At 38.8% G+C, this 18560-nt stretch overlaps 2 protein-coding genes across 5 annotated transcripts in view; both read left to right on the plus strand.

The window, feature by feature from the left end:
- LOC109999381 (tumor necrosis factor receptor superfamily member 14-like) overlaps nt 1-18560 on the plus strand; it is a 71424-nt gene that overhangs the window by 37081 nt on the left and 15783 nt on the right. Inside the window, exon 9 of the mRNA XM_065960989.1 lies at nt 18230-18313. Coding sequence (XP_065817061.1) covers nt 18230-18283 — 54 coding nt within the window. The 3' untranslated portion in view covers nt 18284-18313. The remainder of the gene's footprint in view (nt 1-18229; nt 18314-18560) is intronic.
- The window catches only part of LOC109981531 (tumor necrosis factor receptor superfamily member 5), a 56753-nt gene continuing 39976 nt past the window's right edge, over nt 1784-18560 (plus strand). For 3 of the 4 annotated variants that reach the window (XR_010667503.1, XM_065960985.1, XM_065960986.1), the window contains exons 1-3: nt 11038-11062; nt 13122-13215; nt 13350-13507. Coding sequence is in view for 1 of the 4 variants with exons in the window: in XM_065960984.1 (XP_065817056.1) it covers nt 2337-2366; nt 2611-2704; nt 3023-3148; nt 3368-3523; nt 3880-3967; nt 17646-17836; nt 17941-17972; nt 18052-18117 (783 nt within the window). In the remaining 3 variants the exon portion in view is untranslated. Of the gene's footprint in view, nt 2367-2610; nt 2705-3022; nt 3149-3367; nt 3524-3879; nt 3968-11037; nt 11063-13121; nt 13216-13349; nt 13508-17645; nt 17837-17940; nt 17973-18051; nt 18118-18560 lie in introns of those variants that run through there. The other variant, XM_065960984.1, reaches the window with a different exon arrangement.

Raw genomic sequence — 18560 nt, forward strand, 5'->3', positions numbered from 1 at the left:
TATTTGTGTTATGTGTTTTTGGTGCTCTTATTTTGAAGGCGAGTTTTGCGTCTTACCGGTCTTACCTGTTTACCTGTTTACCTGTTTCTCACGAAACTTTGGAATGGAAGCGATAGAATGAAAAACACAAGTTAACCACCTTCCGCACCATCTGAATCTCCTGGAAGGTAGGCTACTGTACACATTCTGTTATCTCTGTGTGTTTTGTGAGTGTGTGTTTTGTGAGTGTGAGTGTGTGTGTGTTTTGTGTGTGTGTTTTGAGTGTGTGTGTGTGTTTTGAGTGTGTGTTTTGTGTGTGTTTTGTGAGTGTGTGTGTGTTTGTTTTGTGAGTGTGTGTGTGTGTTTCGTGAGTATGTGTGTGAGCAACAAATGAGTTTCGTTTTAGTGTTTTTCATCAACAATTGTTTTTTTTGTCATAGCCAAGCACTATATAAAACCAATGTATTATTATATGTCATTAGTTTAATGTTTATTTGCTATTTGTTGTTCTTTATGTACAGCTCTTGTGGTTCTTGTGAACTGCATTAACAAAATAAAGCTTCAAAAACCCTGGCCCTTTGTGAATATCCACAGTTCAGTATGCAGTACTTTATATAATAATATAATATAATATCCACAGTTCGGTATGCAGTACTTTATATAATAATATAATATAATATCCACAGTTCAGTATGCAGTACTTTATATAATAATATAATATAATATAATATAATATCCACAGTTCAGTATGCAGTACTTTATATAATAATATAATATAATATCCACAGTTCAGTATGCAGTACTTTATATAATAATATAATATAATATAATATCCACAGTTCAGTATGCAGTACTTTATATAATAATATAATATAATATCCACAGTTCAGTATGCAGTACTTTATATAATAATATAATATAATGTCCACAGTTCTGTATGCAGTACTTTATAATATAATATAATATAATATCCACAGTTCAGTATGCAGTACTTTATAATATAATATAATATAATATCCACAGTTCAGTATGCAGTACTTTATAATATAATATAATATCCACAGTTCAGTATGCAGTACTTTATAATATAATATAATATAATATCCATAGTTCAGTATGCAGTACTTTATAATATAATTTTATATAATATAATATCCACAGTTTAGTATGCAGTACTTTATAATATAATATCATATAATATCCACAGTTCAGTATGCAGTACTTTATAATATAATATAATATAATATCCACAGTTCAGTATGCAGTACTTTATATAATAATATAATATAATATCCACAGTTCAGTATGCAGTACTTTATAATATAATATAATATCCACAGTTCAGTATGCAGTACTTTATAATATAATATAATATGATATAATATAATATCCATAGTTCAGTATGCAGTACTTTATAATATAATATAATATCCACAGTTTAGTATGCAGTACTTTATAATATAATATCATATAATATCCACAGTTCAGTATGCAGTACTTTATAATATAATATAATATCCACAGTTCAGTACGCAGTACTTTATATAATAATATAATATCCACAGTTCAGTATGCAGTACTTTATAATATAATATAATATCCACAGTTCAGTATGCAGTACCTTATGATATAATATAATATCCACAGTTCAGTATGCAGTACTTTATATAATAATATAATATAATATCCACAGTTCAGTATGCAGTACTTTATAATATAATATAATATAATATCCACAGTTCAGTATGCAGTACTTTATAATATAATATAATATCCACAGTTCAGTATGCAGTACTTTATAATATAATATAATATCCACAGTTCAGTATGCAGTACTTTATATAATAATATAATATAATATAATATCCACAGTTCAGTATGCAGTACTTTTCAGTCGGAGTTTCAGTATACTGAACTCTCGTGGTCATTCGGTGGTCATTTTTTGGGAACAGTAGGTACTAAACAGTATACAGCTCGGATAGTAGGTACTGCCGACTGACAGATTGATTAGGTACTTGGTAATTCGGATGCACCACTTCACTTAGAAAAGAGCCACTCATTCCTCCATCTGGGTCTGCTACACTAACTTTTCTCTTTCTCCTGCTGAATGTCTGTATTTCATTTTGATTCATGTCTGAGACATTTTACACCAGGTAACAATCTGCATCTGTCCTGATGATGATGATGATGATGATGATGATGATGATGGTGATCTCTCTCTGACTGCAGGAAGCTGAAAACACTTTTCTCTGGGAGTGTGTTACCTGTCCTGGTTTGGAGTTACATTTCTCTTGGTCCTAAATCTGCGTTGGTTCAAACAGACGAGGAATCTGTGCTGGTCTTCTGTTACAGAGAGAATGAGACCTGGATCAGCTGCAGTGTTTCTGGTAAATGATCTTATTGAATTATCTGAGCACTGATTGAGCTTTTATATTTCTCCTCTTCAACATTTCTATCTGTGTAAATATTTGTTCTGAATGATTCTTCTTCACACAAACAGACAAACTTCAGATGTGAAGATTTGAACTCTTTCCCTCTTCTCTCTTCATGGACTGGATGATGATTTTAGATTTCTCTCTGTATTCATGTACACTTTGTCTTCAGTGAGAACATTTCTCTTTCTCTTCACAGATTCTCCTGCTGAACGTCTCCACAGGTCAAACTCTGACATGTGGTCAATACAGTTATGAGACACCTGGTGGATGCTGTCCTATGTGTCCACCTGGTAAGATCACGCCCTGAACGTTTTCATTTAGCCTGGAATATAATATGAAATGTAAATCTACTGTCAACATCCATGCTCATTTCTCTCCCTCTCTCTCTCTCTGTCTCTCTCTCTTTTCTTGCTCTCTTTTCTCTCTCTCTCTCGGTACCGCTTCTCAAGTCTGTAAGGGCCCAGTCATAAATTCACAGGGGGCCCCTCCAACCAGCATTAATCCCCATTATGTCCAACTGTCCACCGTCTTCTTGTTCCTCCTTTTTTCTCTCAGACGGATAATTCTTCTTCATCTAAAAAAAAATGTCTTGTTGTTGTTTCAAACAGGAGGTCGAGTTTATGCCGACTGCACAGAGCTCAGAAATACTCTCTGCAAGCTCTGCCCTGAAGGAACCTTTATGGACCATCGGACTTCCCGTACACGGTGCTACGACTGTAAAAGCTGTGATGAAGGTAGATCTCTGACATTATTATCAAACTAAATAAAGATCAGAACATGTTACTAAACAGTCATCACTGTAAAACCAGCTTTCTAACCTTCAGTTAGTTTGAGTTTGAGCCTCAAACACAGAGATGATCATCTGAGTACTTGTTATTTCCTTACACCAAACTGTTCTTTAGTAGAGCAGAAGTACAGTAGTTCATAAATAACCTCTGTGTTTGTGTCGACAGGTTCTGGTCTGAAGATGAAGACGTCGTGTACGATAGTATCAGACACAGTTTGTGAACCTCTGGAAGGATTTTACTGCTCAGACTCGAGAAAGGACGACTGTGTGGAAGCAAAGAAACACAGACGCTGTGAACCAGGAGAATACATCAGAGAACACGGTTAGTTAAACACATTTCACTTCATCACACACAGACAGTTTGAGTTCAATGTGAACTCACAGACTGGGACACCATTCTTACCCCGTCATGGAATCAATAAGAACATACAAAGACGTGATGAGGGCGGAGCTTAGTTAGGGAGCTTCTTGACTCCAGTCTTTATGTTAAGATATGCTAACCTGGTTCTTACTGCAGCTCTGTTCTCTGGAAAACAGCTGATAAACACAACCTCCTCCTGTTAGCTGACATCTGAAGAACTCTTCATGAACACGTATGGTGGACGGTGATAGAGGGACTGTGTTCATGTCTAAAACAACCTCTGTGTAATATTCTCATGTGTTCTGTATTTCCTGCAGGAACTTCCTCCACAGACACCGTGTGCTCCACCTGCTCTGATGGAACATTTTCAGATGGGACGTTTCCATCTTGTCAGAAACACAAACAGTGAGTGAAGCTTCACATCACACATGGACTCTCCAGATGTTCCTGTAATAACTGTCCCTCTATCATTACAGATGTGAATCATGGGGTTTAAAGCTGCGGAGAGCAGGAACTGAGACAGAGGACGCTCAGTGTGGAGGACTACTGCCACAATGGGCTGGACTAACAGTCGGTGTTGTTCTTGTTTGTGTGATTGTTGTGCTGTCTTTAGTCTTTGTATTTGGAGGGTGTTATCTGGGATGGAGGATGATTAGACGTCAAAACTCAGGTAAGGTTTCCACTGTGACAATGAAACATGATCATGTTTATTTTATAGATATTATGGTCTGTTTCTTCATTCATTTGATTTTTGTTTCTAATGTTTTATTCCAGGAAACAGAAGACAATCAGGACTTGTACTACCCGGTATGTTTTAAACTCTCTTTAAGTCTCTCTTACTTTAAAGAGCCCATATTATGCCCTTTTTGGGGTTCATATATTTCATCTATGTACCTACTAAAGTATGTTCACAATAGCTAAAGTTCTAAAAAGTGTCTGTTTTCATGTACTGCCGCTCCATGCACCGGCTCGCTTCTGACTCTCTCTCTAAGGCTCTGAAGTGCCCACGTTCAGAGTCCCCACGTGTGCCAAGTCTGATCTGATTGGTCGGCCTGTTGGCTCTGCCGTAATTGGTCAGTCGCTCAGCACGGTTCTCGGAAATGTCCCGCCCCTTTACCATAGCAGCCACTTTGGCTCCTAGGGGATCAAAAACATTAGCACCTCAGCACTACTGTGCTACCGCAGGCTGCGGCATATCGTGGGCGTGCTACAGAAGTTAACGGGCATACAACATGAGCTGCTGGGCTTGCCACAACGAGCCAATGGGCTTAGATCAGTGATCTCACACTGACAATGACATCACGCTGGCAATTTTTTTTGGAGGGGGGTTAGAACCGAGCGTTATATGCAGCTAGTGCTGCAGCTAACAGGAGGAGGTAGGAGAAGCTGCGTTTCCGTGGACTTTGAATTTTTGCACATAGATGTGCCTAAACATGCACAGGACACTTGGAAAACACATTAAAGGGCATTTAAAACCAGAAAAAGCATAATATGGGACCTTTAATGTTTCCTGAATAGGAAGATGTGAACCTTAGATAACAAACCCTGAAGAGTCTGAAGTCAGATGACTCCTAAGAGTCGAAGGTGAGCCAGCAGAGCTTTGATCAAATGTTCTCTGACTGACTGAGATCAACTCTGTCCTGTTTTTACAGATTTACTAAATGTTTGATTTAAACTAAATCTCTTTTCTCCTCAGGGTGAGACGGTTCAGACTGAACTCCTGCAGAGTGAATCATCTCCAGGATCCTGTTCTGGTCCACCTGCTGGATCCTGACACATTGTTGAGATCTGTTTATATGTGTATATCTGTTTATATATATATATGTGTTTATATGTATATATCTGTTTATATTTATATCTGTTTTTATATCTGGTCCAGTTTTGTTTTTCTGAGACGATGATTGAACACAAACACTTTCATCAGCGCTCCATCGGCTCTCTCACCATCAAGTTTAAATCTTTTAGAAATTAAAGATTGTCCCTTTTATTTCTTGGGCCGGCTGTGGTTCAGTGGTGGTCGGTCGTCTCCCAAGTGAAAGGTCGGGGGTTCAATCCCCAGCTCCTGCAGCAACATGTTGATGTTTCTTACATTTAACCCCAAATAACTTCCTCTGCTGTGTCATCAGGGTGTGAATGTGTATAGATGAGTGTGAGCTGAGATGAGTTCAGATGTTTTTGATGATTTTTATTATTTTTTTATTTACTTTTGGGTTTGTAAAAAAGCCTTTGTTGCACTTTATGTTAAAATAATTCATGTGATGTCTTTCTGTTAAACTCTTTATTTCTGATTGAACTAAATGTATGACACGAGATGTCAGAGTGCTGTGTGAGGTTACATGTCCCGTAGACTCTTTATGTTTTTGATTCTGTTTTCAGAAAATAAATCAAGTTAATGTTTTAAAATAATATATCAGTCTCATGAAGAGAGGCTTCAGTCTTTGTTGAAGTGGTCGCAGGTTTGAATCCTGATACTGATTTAAAATGACCAAAAGAAAAATCCTCAAAGCAGCGAATAGAAATGTCTGCAGGTCAGCTAGAAATACCAAAGAAGTGAGAATTAAATATATTTAAATTAATAACTGCAGGGACTTAAAGATTAAATGTTGACTCTTTATGTTCTTGTTACTGTTGTAAAAAGGGATGAATAAAAGGATTTGACTAAATCAAAGTGTTTGATTCTTGAACAATAACATCAAACTATTGAATATCTGTGCTCTGCTGACCTCTGGTGGTCAAAAACAGAACTGTTTGAGTTTCTGTTATTTTAACTTCACTGAGCTAACAGTTAAAATATTTGTAAGTTTAAAGACAGTAAGAACTCTGAGGTCAAAAGTTCAGTTCTGTTTCTGAAGTAAAGCTCTGTGTTTCATACTGAATATATCACCTGGAGGAAGAACTCTGAATACTTTTTTTATTTCACTTGAGCTGATCCATGTTTTACTCTCTGCTCGAGTCATTTCATATTTATCTTATTTTATTCCTTTTTAATTAATCATTGATAATCAATTAGTGAAATTGTACAATAACACTTTAGAGATTAAATATATAAAACAGTAAGACTTAAATTCAATTGAACAACACAGATTAATAAGGGTTATAGATGGAGAAAATATAAAAAAATAAGTAGAGTATTGTTCACTGTGGATCAGGAGCGCCCTCTACTGGACAACCTTCATGATGACACCATATCTAAATGATCCTAATGGTGGTTTCTCCAGTAAATATTTTGTAAAAAAGTTTTGTTTTTATATCAGCGCATATATAAAAAAAATCACCAAGGGTACACTTTCTTACTTATCGAGGTCGGGTCGCTGTGGCAACAGGAGAAGTACGTCAACCCAGACTTCCTCCCCGTCAACATTTTCCAGTTCTTCCTGGAGGATTCTGAGGCGTTCCCAGGACTGAAAGGATATCCCTCCAGTGAACTCTGGGTCTACCCCAGGGGGTTCTCCCGGTCGGGCATGCCCGAAAAACCTCCAAAGGGAGACGTCCAGGAGACCCAATCAGACGCCCGAAACACCTCAACTGTCTCCTTTAGATGTGAAGGAGTAGCGGCCACTTTTTCAGTCACTACCCATAATGCATCTTTTTACAGTCTATGGCGTAACCACAGAGGGTTGGAATGAAGATTGGTAATGAAGATCTGCCACCCCACAGGCATTGTCCCAGACCTCAACGTGACATTGAAGAGACATATCAGCCAAGACAGCCCAACAATGTCCAGAACCTTTAGCATCTCAGGGTGACTCTCATCCACACCTGGCGCCACTGAGGAGCTTTCTCAGTGACCTCTGCTAAGGTTAGTGGTAAGGTTCACCCCAGATCTTCAGACTCTGCCTCCACTTCAGAGGATGTGTTGGTTGGGTTCAGGAGTTCCTCAAAGTATTCCTTCCACCACCCCACGATGTCCCAAGTCCGGGTCAGCAGTTCTCCATCCCTGCTGATAACAGCCCGGGGAAAGCCCTGCTTTCCCTTCCTGAGCCGGAGAACGGTTTGCCAGAACTTCCTTGAGGTGATCCGAAAGTCCTTCTCTGTAGCCTCCCCGCAATCCTCCCACACCTGAGGAAGACCCCGGAGAAACAAGAAGAAACAAATTGAGACTCTCAGACAGTTCTGTCTTTGATCACTAGAGGTCAGCAGCAGTACACAGCCATAAAACTGACATTTCAGAATCTGACACTTGGATTTAAAAGTTCATGAAAAGCATGTGATTAAGGTTAGATAGATAGATAGATAAATAGATACTTTATTGATCCCGAGGGAAATTCAAAGCATCCAGTAGCAGGTTACAAGACGTACATGACATGAAATGTAGGAGCCATTTTGTGTTTATCGTTGGCATGTTTTATAATTAGATTTATCTGAATATATTATTTTCCAATAGGGACACTGAATGCACAGGGGCGTGTATATATAGTAGCACAGGTGACAGGAAAGGGAGGGCACAGGTACGGGGAGCACAGACAGTTCTCACCAGACCGGCATTCATGTTTCAGACCAGCACTCAGACAAACTACAATGCATTAATTCTACTGGCTACGCTTCACTGGAAATGGTATGTTTTTTGGTTCTCATATCTCCATCAAGTCACTTCAATAAACCTTCAACTCAACTTTAACAACGGCTGGAAAATCATTGTTTGCATCTGCGTAAGACTTCACCCCTACCTGTGTATTATTGGCAAGAATTGGAGCAAAGGAAAACATTGGAAAATTGCCATTACATGAAACATTTGTTACAAATTAAGCCGCAAAAAAATGCTGCAAAACCGACCCCCCCCATACATATATATTAACCCGATAAAAGATTTAAAGAATACCCCTAGATGAAAACAAACTTAAACTGTGCAATTAAAAATAGATTTATACAAGAAATGTACAGAACCCGTGCAGGGATAAAAATATATGTGAAATTTAAAGCAAGAACCTTTAAACAGTTGAGGGAAAAATCTGTAATTAGACCTGAATATAAAAAATATAAAAAAGTGTTGACCTTCTGAAGTTGTGTTGTTTATATTTGTACAGCAATGTTTAAAAAGGCAGATAGTGCAGAGTTATCAAAAACAGACATTAAATTAAATAACAGGCAGTGCACATTAAATTAAAGGTGCTATTTAAGTAATTGAGGTGATCATTAAAGTGTCCAACTAGAGGCTGACTCTCTTGGGACAGCTGTGCAGATGGGAAATCGAAAAAGGAAGATTTAGTCCAAGTGTGTGTTTTCCCCCTGCCATAACCGTGAGGTGTTGTACAGCCGTATGGCCAGGGGGGACAAAAGAGTTCTTAAGTCTGTCTGTGGAACAGGATTGTGACAGCAGTCTGCCACTGAACACACTCCTCTGCCTGGTGAAGGTGCTGTGCAGAGGGTGGTGGGTGTTGTCCATGATGGAGAGCATTCTGTTCACTCTCTCTCTCTGCCACTGTCACTAGAGAGTCCAGCTCTGTGACCACCACAGAGCCAGCCTTCCTCACCAGTCTGTCCAGCCGTTCTGCATCCCTCTTCTTGTTGCTTCCTCCCCAGCACACCACAGCATAGAGGAGGACACTGGCCACCACGGACTGGTAAAACATCTGCAGCAGCTTTTTACAGATGTTGAAGGACCCCAGCCTTCTCAGGAAATACAGACAGCTCTGTCCCTTCCTGCAGATAGTGTCCATGTTTGATGACCAGTCCAGCCTTTCGTTCAACTGCAGCCCCAGGTACCCATGGGTCTTGACCACCTCCACGTCGACCCCCCCGATGGAAACAGGTTGGGGATGTGGCTTGTTCCTTCGGAAGTCCACCACCATCTCCTTGGTCTTGGAGGTGTTCAGCTGCAGATGGTTTGAACTGCATCACGTCCCCTATCAGGCTCCTGTACTCCTCCTCCTGTCCATCCCTGACACAACCAACTATCACAGTGTCATCCGAGTATTTCTGCATGTGGCAGAGTTCAGAGTTATACTGGAAGTCAGAGGTATACAGGGTGAACAAGACAGGAGAGAGCACGGCCCCCTGTGGTGCTCCGATGCTGCTGACCACAGAGTCAGATGTGCAGTCCTTCAGTCTGACGTACTGTGGTCTCTCTGTGAGGTAGTCCGTGATCCGTCTCACCAGGTGCGAGTCCACCGTCATCTCGGTCAGCTTGTCTCTCAGTAGGAGGGGGTGGATGGTATTAAAGGCGCTAGAGAAATCAAAGAACATGATTCTCATCACGTCGCTCCCTTTGTCCAGATGAGAGTAAGCCCTGTGTAGTAGATAGAGGATGGCATCGTCCACGCCTACCTTCGCCTGGTAAGCAAACTGCAGTGGATCCTGGGCATGGTGGACCTGGGGTTAAAGGGTTACTGGGACTAGAAAAGTCCACCAAAGGACTAAAATACAGTTCAGTTCAGATTAAATAACACATTTCCGTCTACTTATTACCATAGTGCAATACTAACTTTTGAAAAGGCTTCCACCTGAATTGTTTGTTTTTATGTACACTGAGCAACAAGTCATGATGGACAAAGTGTGAGGTGTTGTCTTCATGTCGGTTTGCCTTTTTGTTTGTTTGTCCCCTTCCATGATATTCATTAATCTTCCTGTTTTATTATTATCTTTAATTCATTTGTTGTTTGGACCACAAAATATCATTTCCCAGCGTTTACTTTATAAAGTGATGATAAAAAACAGAAACAATGCAAGTGATAGAGAGCAGACATCAGAACCATGGACAGAGTCAGAACAGAAATAAAATGTGAGACACAAATACATATTAGAAATAATCTGAAGAAATGTATTAAAACAGAGATGATTCTTTTTTCAAATGAATTGTAATTTTTTATTGTGATTATTTTTCAAATGATTTGTTTCTGTGGGAGGAAACCGAAGTGCTCGGAGTAAACCCACACCACCCAGGACTCCATGTGGCTCACATGTCGTCTATGCTTTCTATTATAACAGAATGAGATCTTTCTATTTTGTTCTGGAGGAAGTGAAAACTATATAGTTCTACTTTTCATATAGAGAATTATGTCATCTTACTGAAATTATTTGGGTTTATTACACTCTAAGATTTCATAATTTTTGTATTTTTAATGAAATTTTGTTTATCAAAATAAATATCTTTTTTTTTTTTATTTACTCTCAGCTCCATCCAACCGTCTGCAGAGACTGGCTGCAGGACTCTTTCTTTACACTTTGGAGGATACGACAGATTTGATGTGGCTAGAGGAACTTCCTGAGTCATGTATTTCATAAATAAACATGTTATAATGTAGACAAGTATAAATTAGTCCCACCTGTGTATATTTGAGAACATTGCCTTTTACACGCTGAAGAAGAGCATCTGATCGAAACGTCCTTGTGTCAATTAAAATAAAAATGTAGTTTGACGTTGAAAAGGAGTTGAGCATGTTTTCTCCATGATTTCTCAGACTGCAGACAGATACTATTGGATGGTTCTACTTTTAATGCTTTTATTTTGAAGGGCTGAAAAACGAAAGTTAAATTTTCAGCGACGACATTTGGAGCATTAAGGTATGTGTGTCCGTGTTTTATTAAGTTAAAGACTAAACAACATTGGAGAACAGTGTAAAAGTGAATCTTTGTTGTTTTAAAGTTAAAACTCTTCTGGTGTGAAATGTTATAAATCCTCTAATGATCACTAAATGAACACAGAGGATCCTGAGACACTCAGACTGTCTGACACTTTAGACTTTATGGAAATACATGAAAATAACCTCAAACTTCAGGGCAGACATAAGGACTACAACAAGAAGACTCATAGGGAGAAAATGTTGAAGTTATTTCTGAACATGAAGTCTTCGTGACTTCCTGACTGTTGTTGACGAGTCTTGTAATTCAGGAAATGGCTCCTCAACAAACATTTTTCTGGTCTCTGTGCACTTCATTATAGTTTGATGATAGATTGGTAAATGACACATTCAAATATAAAGTTTGGACAATGTTGATTGAAACTTTCAGTGCTGGAATGTTTCAAAATGCACTGTGGATTTTTGATAGAGAAATGTGAAAGTTGGAGAAATGTACACATTCAGTGGTATATGTTCATAACTCTATACATAACAAACTGTCCTCAGAGGAAATTTGGTCCCTGTAAAACTGTTGGAAGATAAAATGCTGTGCGAGAAGTTGTGGTGGAGGGCCCGCAACAGTGAAACACTCTCTGGTAACTTTTTAGCTCCAACAGTCTTCCAGGGACCCATTTTTACATTTGAATAAAGTTTGTGTATTCAGTTCAGAAAATATAACAAAGAATTGTTTCACCACTCCAACTTTCAACTTTCACTACCAAATCTACATTAACTAATTAACAGAAAATAAATTCCATACATCAAATAAAGAAAACAAAAATCAGGTGAACATAGAAATAGCTCAGGCAAGGCAAGAGACATTAAAAGAGCAAGACTTTAGATATATCCAAATCAAGTTTTTGGCCTTTCTATTCTATTTTCCATATATTTTAATGATTTAAAGTAATTGACTAAATAACACAAAGACATAAAAAGAGGGGTTGATGTTTTTTTCATTTACAAGTATAAATTTACCCAAAATTATAACAAGGTTAACAATGTCTGAATATAATAGAGGATATCTTTATTAGAAAATGTAGGAATGTTATCAATCTTTAAAGACAACCAGCTGTGGATATCAGCCCAACATGTTTTACTGTATGACCAGTCAACAAATAAATGTTCCAAGGTTCCTACCTCTGAGGAGCAAAAAGCACAGGCATCTACTTCAAAATGGAGTCTTTTGTGTAAAAAATCACAAACTGGGTCGATTGCACATGCAACTTTAAAATGTGTTTCTTTGAGCGTAGGAGTAACTGGACATGACAGATAAAAAGAAAAACACAATTTTCTCAAGGTGTCGTCAAAGTTACCAGAGCTAGTATTGAAGTCTCTTGTTTTTGTGTTTAAAGACTGTTTCAGCGTCTATCAAACAGATCAACTTCACCAACTTTTAAACAAGAAAGGTACACACAGAGAATATGACATGTTACTTTAGATCATTTGTTGTAAATTCTTCAAAGGTAAATAGGTATCCCTCTGTATTCAGTGAATGCCAATTTTTCTAACATCATATTTAAACCATTCCCATTTATTCAATGGGGATAAATAACTTTGTAGTTCGACCTTTTTGATTAAGGAGAGGGTCCTTTTGCAAAATGAGTTGCTTTTTAATACACTATTGTTACACTTCCAGATTAAAGGCCCTTATTTTAGTATGTTGTTATTGTATTAACTACATAGAGTCATTACACAGTGATCAGTAAGAGAAGGACAGATGTCACAGTCTGAGGACATATCGACTAGATTGCTCGTTATTAGCCAAAAGTCTATCCTAGAACACTGAGTTCGTCTGCTATTATTACTCCAAGTGTATTGTCTCTATCTGGGTTATTATAATTATATTATATCGTATCTTGACTCCAGTATCCTGATAATATCGTATTCATGGTTTGGACTTCACACTGTTTTTACTCTGTGAAATATTAAACAGATTTATCATCATCAGGTAGTATTCATGTACACTTTGTCTTCAGTGAGAACATTTCTCTTTCTCTTCACAGATTCTCCTGCTGAACGTCTCCACAGGTCAAACTCTGACATGTGGTCCATACGAGTATGAGACACCTGGTGGATGCTGTCCTATGTGTCCACCTGGTAAGATCCAGTTCATAATTAACTTTATTTAATTTCCATTCATGTCTGAGACTTTTTACACCTGGTAACAATCTGCATCTGTCCTGATGATGATGATGAAGATGATGATGATGGTGATCTCTCTCTGACTGCAGGAAGCTGAAAACACTTTTCTCTGGGAGTGTGTTACCTGTCCTGGTTTGGAGTTACATTTCTCTTGGTCCTAAATCTGTGTTGGTTCAAACAGACGAGGAATCTGTGCTGGTCTTCTGTTACAGAGAGAATGAGACCTGGATCAGCTGCAGTGTTTCTGGTAAATGATCTTATTGAATTATCTGAGCACTGATTGAGCTTTTATATTTCTCCTCTTCAACATTTCTATCTGTGTAAATATTTGTTCTGAATGATTCTTCTTCACACAAACAGACAAACTTCAGATGTGAAGATTTGAACTCTTTCTCTCTTCTCTCTTCATGGACTGGATGATGATTTTAGATTTCTCTCTGTATTCATGTACACTTTGTCTTCAGTGAGAACATTTCTCTTTCTCTTCACAGATTCTCCTGATGAACGTCTCCACAGGTCAAACTCTGACATGTAGTCCATACAGTTATGAGACACCTGGTGGATGCTGTCCTGTGTGTCCAGCTGGTAAGATCCACATGAATGTTAAATAATCTTTAATTAAAGTTTATCAGGTTAGATTAACATTCTAATCTTATGTCACTGTTTCTGAGTAATTTGCCTTTTTTGCATATTAATAAGGCACTTGCGCACAAAGACTAAAACAGGGACTCCAGCACCTGCCTTTTGCTGTCTACAGAGAAAGTGACACCCTGCACTGGTCACCAGCCATTCACAGGGCTGACATATAGAGTCAGACAACCAGCCACACTCACATTCACACCTACGGACAATTTAGAGTCAGCAGTTAACCTAACCAGCATGTCTTTGGACTGTGAGAGGAAGACGGAGTACCCGGAGAGAACCCACACATGCACGAGGAGAACATGCAAACCGTAGCAGCAGCGGTCCCACCAGTGGTTACGAGCCGACGGCATAAAACCCAGCAGATGGACAACAAAGAACCTAGTCTCGCAGCCACCTTAGAGGCGGTGGTACCACCCGGGCCAATGGCATTCTGCACAGCACATTGACTACTGCATGACCAGTTGGTCACTTACAGGATCAACAACAATGAAACATGTTGAGTCTCTGTATGGAAAAGCTCTGAAAATAATAGACAAGAAACCTTTTCGTATCACAAAGCATGATAGCTTGTACAACATCAGGAAGATCAGACCTTACCTGTCAGAACATGCTACACAGCTCCTGGTACAAGCTCTTGTGATATCACGCATCGACTATTGTAACTCTCTACTGGCAGGTCTTCCTACATGCACTATCAAACCTCTGCAGATGATACAAAATGCAGCAGCACGACTGGTCTTCAACCTTCCTAAAAGAGCACATGTCACTCCGCTGTTCATCTCCTTACACTGGCTCCCAGTTACTGCTCGCATCAAATTTAAAACTCTGCTGCTCGCTTACAACACAGACACAAAAACGTCTCCTCCTTACTTTAACTCTCTCATCCAGGTCTACACTCCCTCCCGCCCACTACGCTCTGCCAATGAAAGGCGTCTGATCCAACCTTCACAACAGGGTCCTAAGTCTCTGACTAGACTCTTCTCCTCTGTCGCCCCCCGGTGGTGGAGTGAACTTCCAAACTCCATTCGATCTGCAGAGTCCCTCTGCACCTTTAAGAAAAAGCTAAAGACCCAGCTCTTTCATGAATACTTACTAACTTAATGATGATGGTCTCCATATCATTGATGATGATGATGGTTTTTGTTTGATAACGACGACTTATAAGATGGTTTCTATACTGATTAGAGCTCTCAAGAACTGCCGTCAATGTTGTGCTTTGCCTCTGGTCACTTCCTGTCAGCACCTCTGGTCACTTCCTGTCAGCACCTCTGGTCACTTCCTGTCAGCACCTGTGTGTCCAATCGGACTCAAAGCTGATCGTTTGCTCTTACTGACATTGTTCCCTTTTTTCTAGATCCTTGCTTGTGTTGTACTTACTCTCTGATGTACGTCGCTTTGGATAAAAGCGTCTGATAAGTGAATTGTAGAATTGTAGCTCGTATTTTAGAAGGATGTTACTCCTCCGAAAATACAGGCTAGTAAGCTTTGACAACTTCCAAACATTTTAAATTGCCTGTTTGATGTATAAAGTCCTACATGGGCAGGCTCAACCTCCACTAAATGATTACATCAAACAGAAAGCTATAAATGACTCCTCAACTAGAGCCACCAGAGCCACTGTGAGATTCCCCTCAGACGATCAAAACGTTTTGTTGTTCAAAGGGAGCACATTAAAGAACATCATCATCTTTATGTTCATTAATGTGCACTGTCCCTATTTTAAATAAACTGACACTAACTAAAAACATGCAAAAGCTGTTTAATATTTGTATTATTTTCAACATATACATTTAAAGATGATTTACCTTTACAGTTACCTTTAAACATATTCATTATATATTATCGTCCTCTGTTCCACTTACCGTCTTCTTGTTCCTCCTTTTCTCACCCAGACAGATTATTCTTCTTCATTTTCCTTTGGTGACTTTATTGGCAAGTTTAAGATTTCACTGGAACAATGCATTTACACTTGAAAGCGCAACAAGATTGAGTGCTGTCAGGTGGGGCCCCCTGAGGGAGGTTTCCTACTGTCGTTGCAAAATTTGCATATTTTGGACTCAGCTGTGTTTTAAAGTTTTTCAGACCTACTGGGCTGTCAGTTGACAAGCAGCGCCTCTCTCTCCCTCTCGTTCTCTCTCTCTCTCTCTCTCTCTCTCTCTCTCCACTCTGACATAAGTTACTGAAGGAGAAGTTTCATGTTGTTGAAGCGTCCATGTGGAAAAAAAGACAACTCTGTCTCTTCAAAAGAAAAAAGAATAAAAAATGTCTTGTTGTTGTTTCAAACAGGAGGTTGGGTTTATGAAGACTGCACAGACCTCAGAAGTACTTTCTGTAAGCCCTGCACTAAAGGAACCTTTATGGACCATCCGACTTCCCGTACACGGTGCTACGACTGTAAAAGCTGTGATGAAGGTAGATCTCTGACATTATTATCAAACTAAATAAAGATCAGAACATGTTACTAAACAGTCATCACTGTAAAACCAGCTTTCTAACCTTCAGTTAGTTTGAGTTTGAGCCTCAAACACAGAGATGATCATCTGAGTACTTGTTATTTCCTTACACCAAACTGTTCTTTAGTAGAGCAGAAGTACAGTAGTTCATAAATAACCTCTGTGTTTGTGTCGACAGGTTCTGCTCTGAAGATGAAGACGTCGTGTACGATAGCATCAGACACAGTTTGTGAACCTCTGGAAGGATTTTACTGCTCAGACTCTAGAAAGGACTGTGTGGAAGCAAAGAAACACAGACGCTGTGAACCAGGAGAATACATCAGAGAACACGGTTAGTTAAACACATTTCACTTTTATTGGAAGTCCGTTCTGTCATAATCAGGATTATTTACAGACCACTGACAAAGAAATCATTTCTTCTGTCTTATGAGTCACCATCTGAAGATTTTCTGAACTCTCTGGATCGTAATATTCCAACAAAAACGGTCCTGCTGCATCAGAACGAGTCCCAACCATCCAAATCTAGAGAAAGATTGAATCCAAACACATCACATAAATAAAGATCTACAGATTGATTCAAATTGTCCACCGCTGTTCCAGATTTCCTGCTGTATTTTCTGTGATGATTCATTTTTGTGAATGATTTTTTAAAATTAGGATACTCAAAACTCTAACCTTTCGATTGGCACCCCATTTGGCAAATTAGGACCTTCCATTCAGTTCCCAGTCTATTACAGCCAATGAGATGAAAGGATTCTGTATTCTGATGAATCTATACCCGACCAATTGCACGCCACTATGCTGGCGACTGATGTTTCTTGTAGCCAATGACATTCTGAACACAAGGCTTTTTAAATTTGAATTTGAATTGATTTATTTAATAGGGACGATTAAATTTAACATAGTTTGAATACAGAGCAGGAAACTGATGTGCTGCACAGAGAGCTTATAGCTATTGCTAATTTACAACTCTTGTCTCTAGTTGGGCCTTTGGTTAGCTGAAATGTGTTTGACCAACTGATAAGATAATTACATGACATCATTTTGTATATATGGTGATAGAGGGACTGTGTTCATGTCTAAAACAACCTCTGTGAAATATTCTCATGTGTTCTGTATTCCCTGCAGGAACTTCCTCCACAGACACCGTGTGCTCCACCTGCTCTGATGGAACATTTTCAGACGGGACGTTTACATCTTGTCAGAATCACACACAGTGAGTGAAGCTTCACATCACACATGGACTCTCCAGATGTTCCTGTAATAACTGTCCCTCTATCATTACAGATGTGAATCAGAGGGTCTGCTGCTGCTGAGAGCAGGAACTGAGACAGAGGATGCTCAGTGTGGAGGAAAAGTGTCACACAGGACTGCACTGATTATCTGTGGTGTTGGTGTTGGGATTGTTGGGATTCTTTTAGTCTTTGTACTCGGAGTGTGTTATCTCAAACGGAGGAAGATTAGACATCTAATCTCAGGTAAGGTTTCCACTGTGACAATGAAACATGATCATGTTTATTTTATAGATATTATGGTCTGTCTCATCATTTATTAGATTTTTATTTGTAATGTTTTATTCCAGGAAACAGAAGACATTCAGGACCCTCTCACCAGGTATGTTTTAAACTCTCTTTACTCTCAATCTGTTTTATGTTCAATGATTTAATCTTTCTTATTAATGTTTCCCGTACAGGAAGGTGTGAACCTTAAAGATCAAACCCTGGAGAGTCTGAAGTCAGATGACTCCAAAGAGTCGAAGGTGAGCCAGCAGAGCTTTGATCAAATGTTCTCTGACTGACTGAGATCAACTCTGTCCTGTTTTTACAGATTTACTAAATGTTTGATTTAAACTAAATCTCTTTTCTCCTCAGGGTGAGACGGTTCAGATTGAACTCCTGCAGAGTGAATCATCTCCAGGATCCTGACACACTGTTGATATCTGTTTATATGTATATATGTATATATGTGTTTATATGTATATATGTGTTTATATGTATATATGTGTTTATATGTATATATGTATATATGTGTTTATATGTATATCTGTTTTTATATCTGTTCCAGTTTTGTTTTTTTGAGACAATGGTTGAACACAAACACTTTCATCAGCGCTCCATCGGCTCTCTCACCATCAAGTTTAAATCTTTTAGAAATTAAAGATTGTCCCTTTTATTTCTTGGGCCGGCTGTGGATCAGTGGTGG

This window comes from Labrus bergylta, chromosome 12, assembly GCF_963930695.1.
Source record: "Labrus bergylta chromosome 12, fLabBer1.1, whole genome shotgun sequence".
Lineage (NCBI taxonomy): Eukaryota > Metazoa > Chordata > Actinopteri > Labriformes > Labridae > Labrus > Labrus bergylta.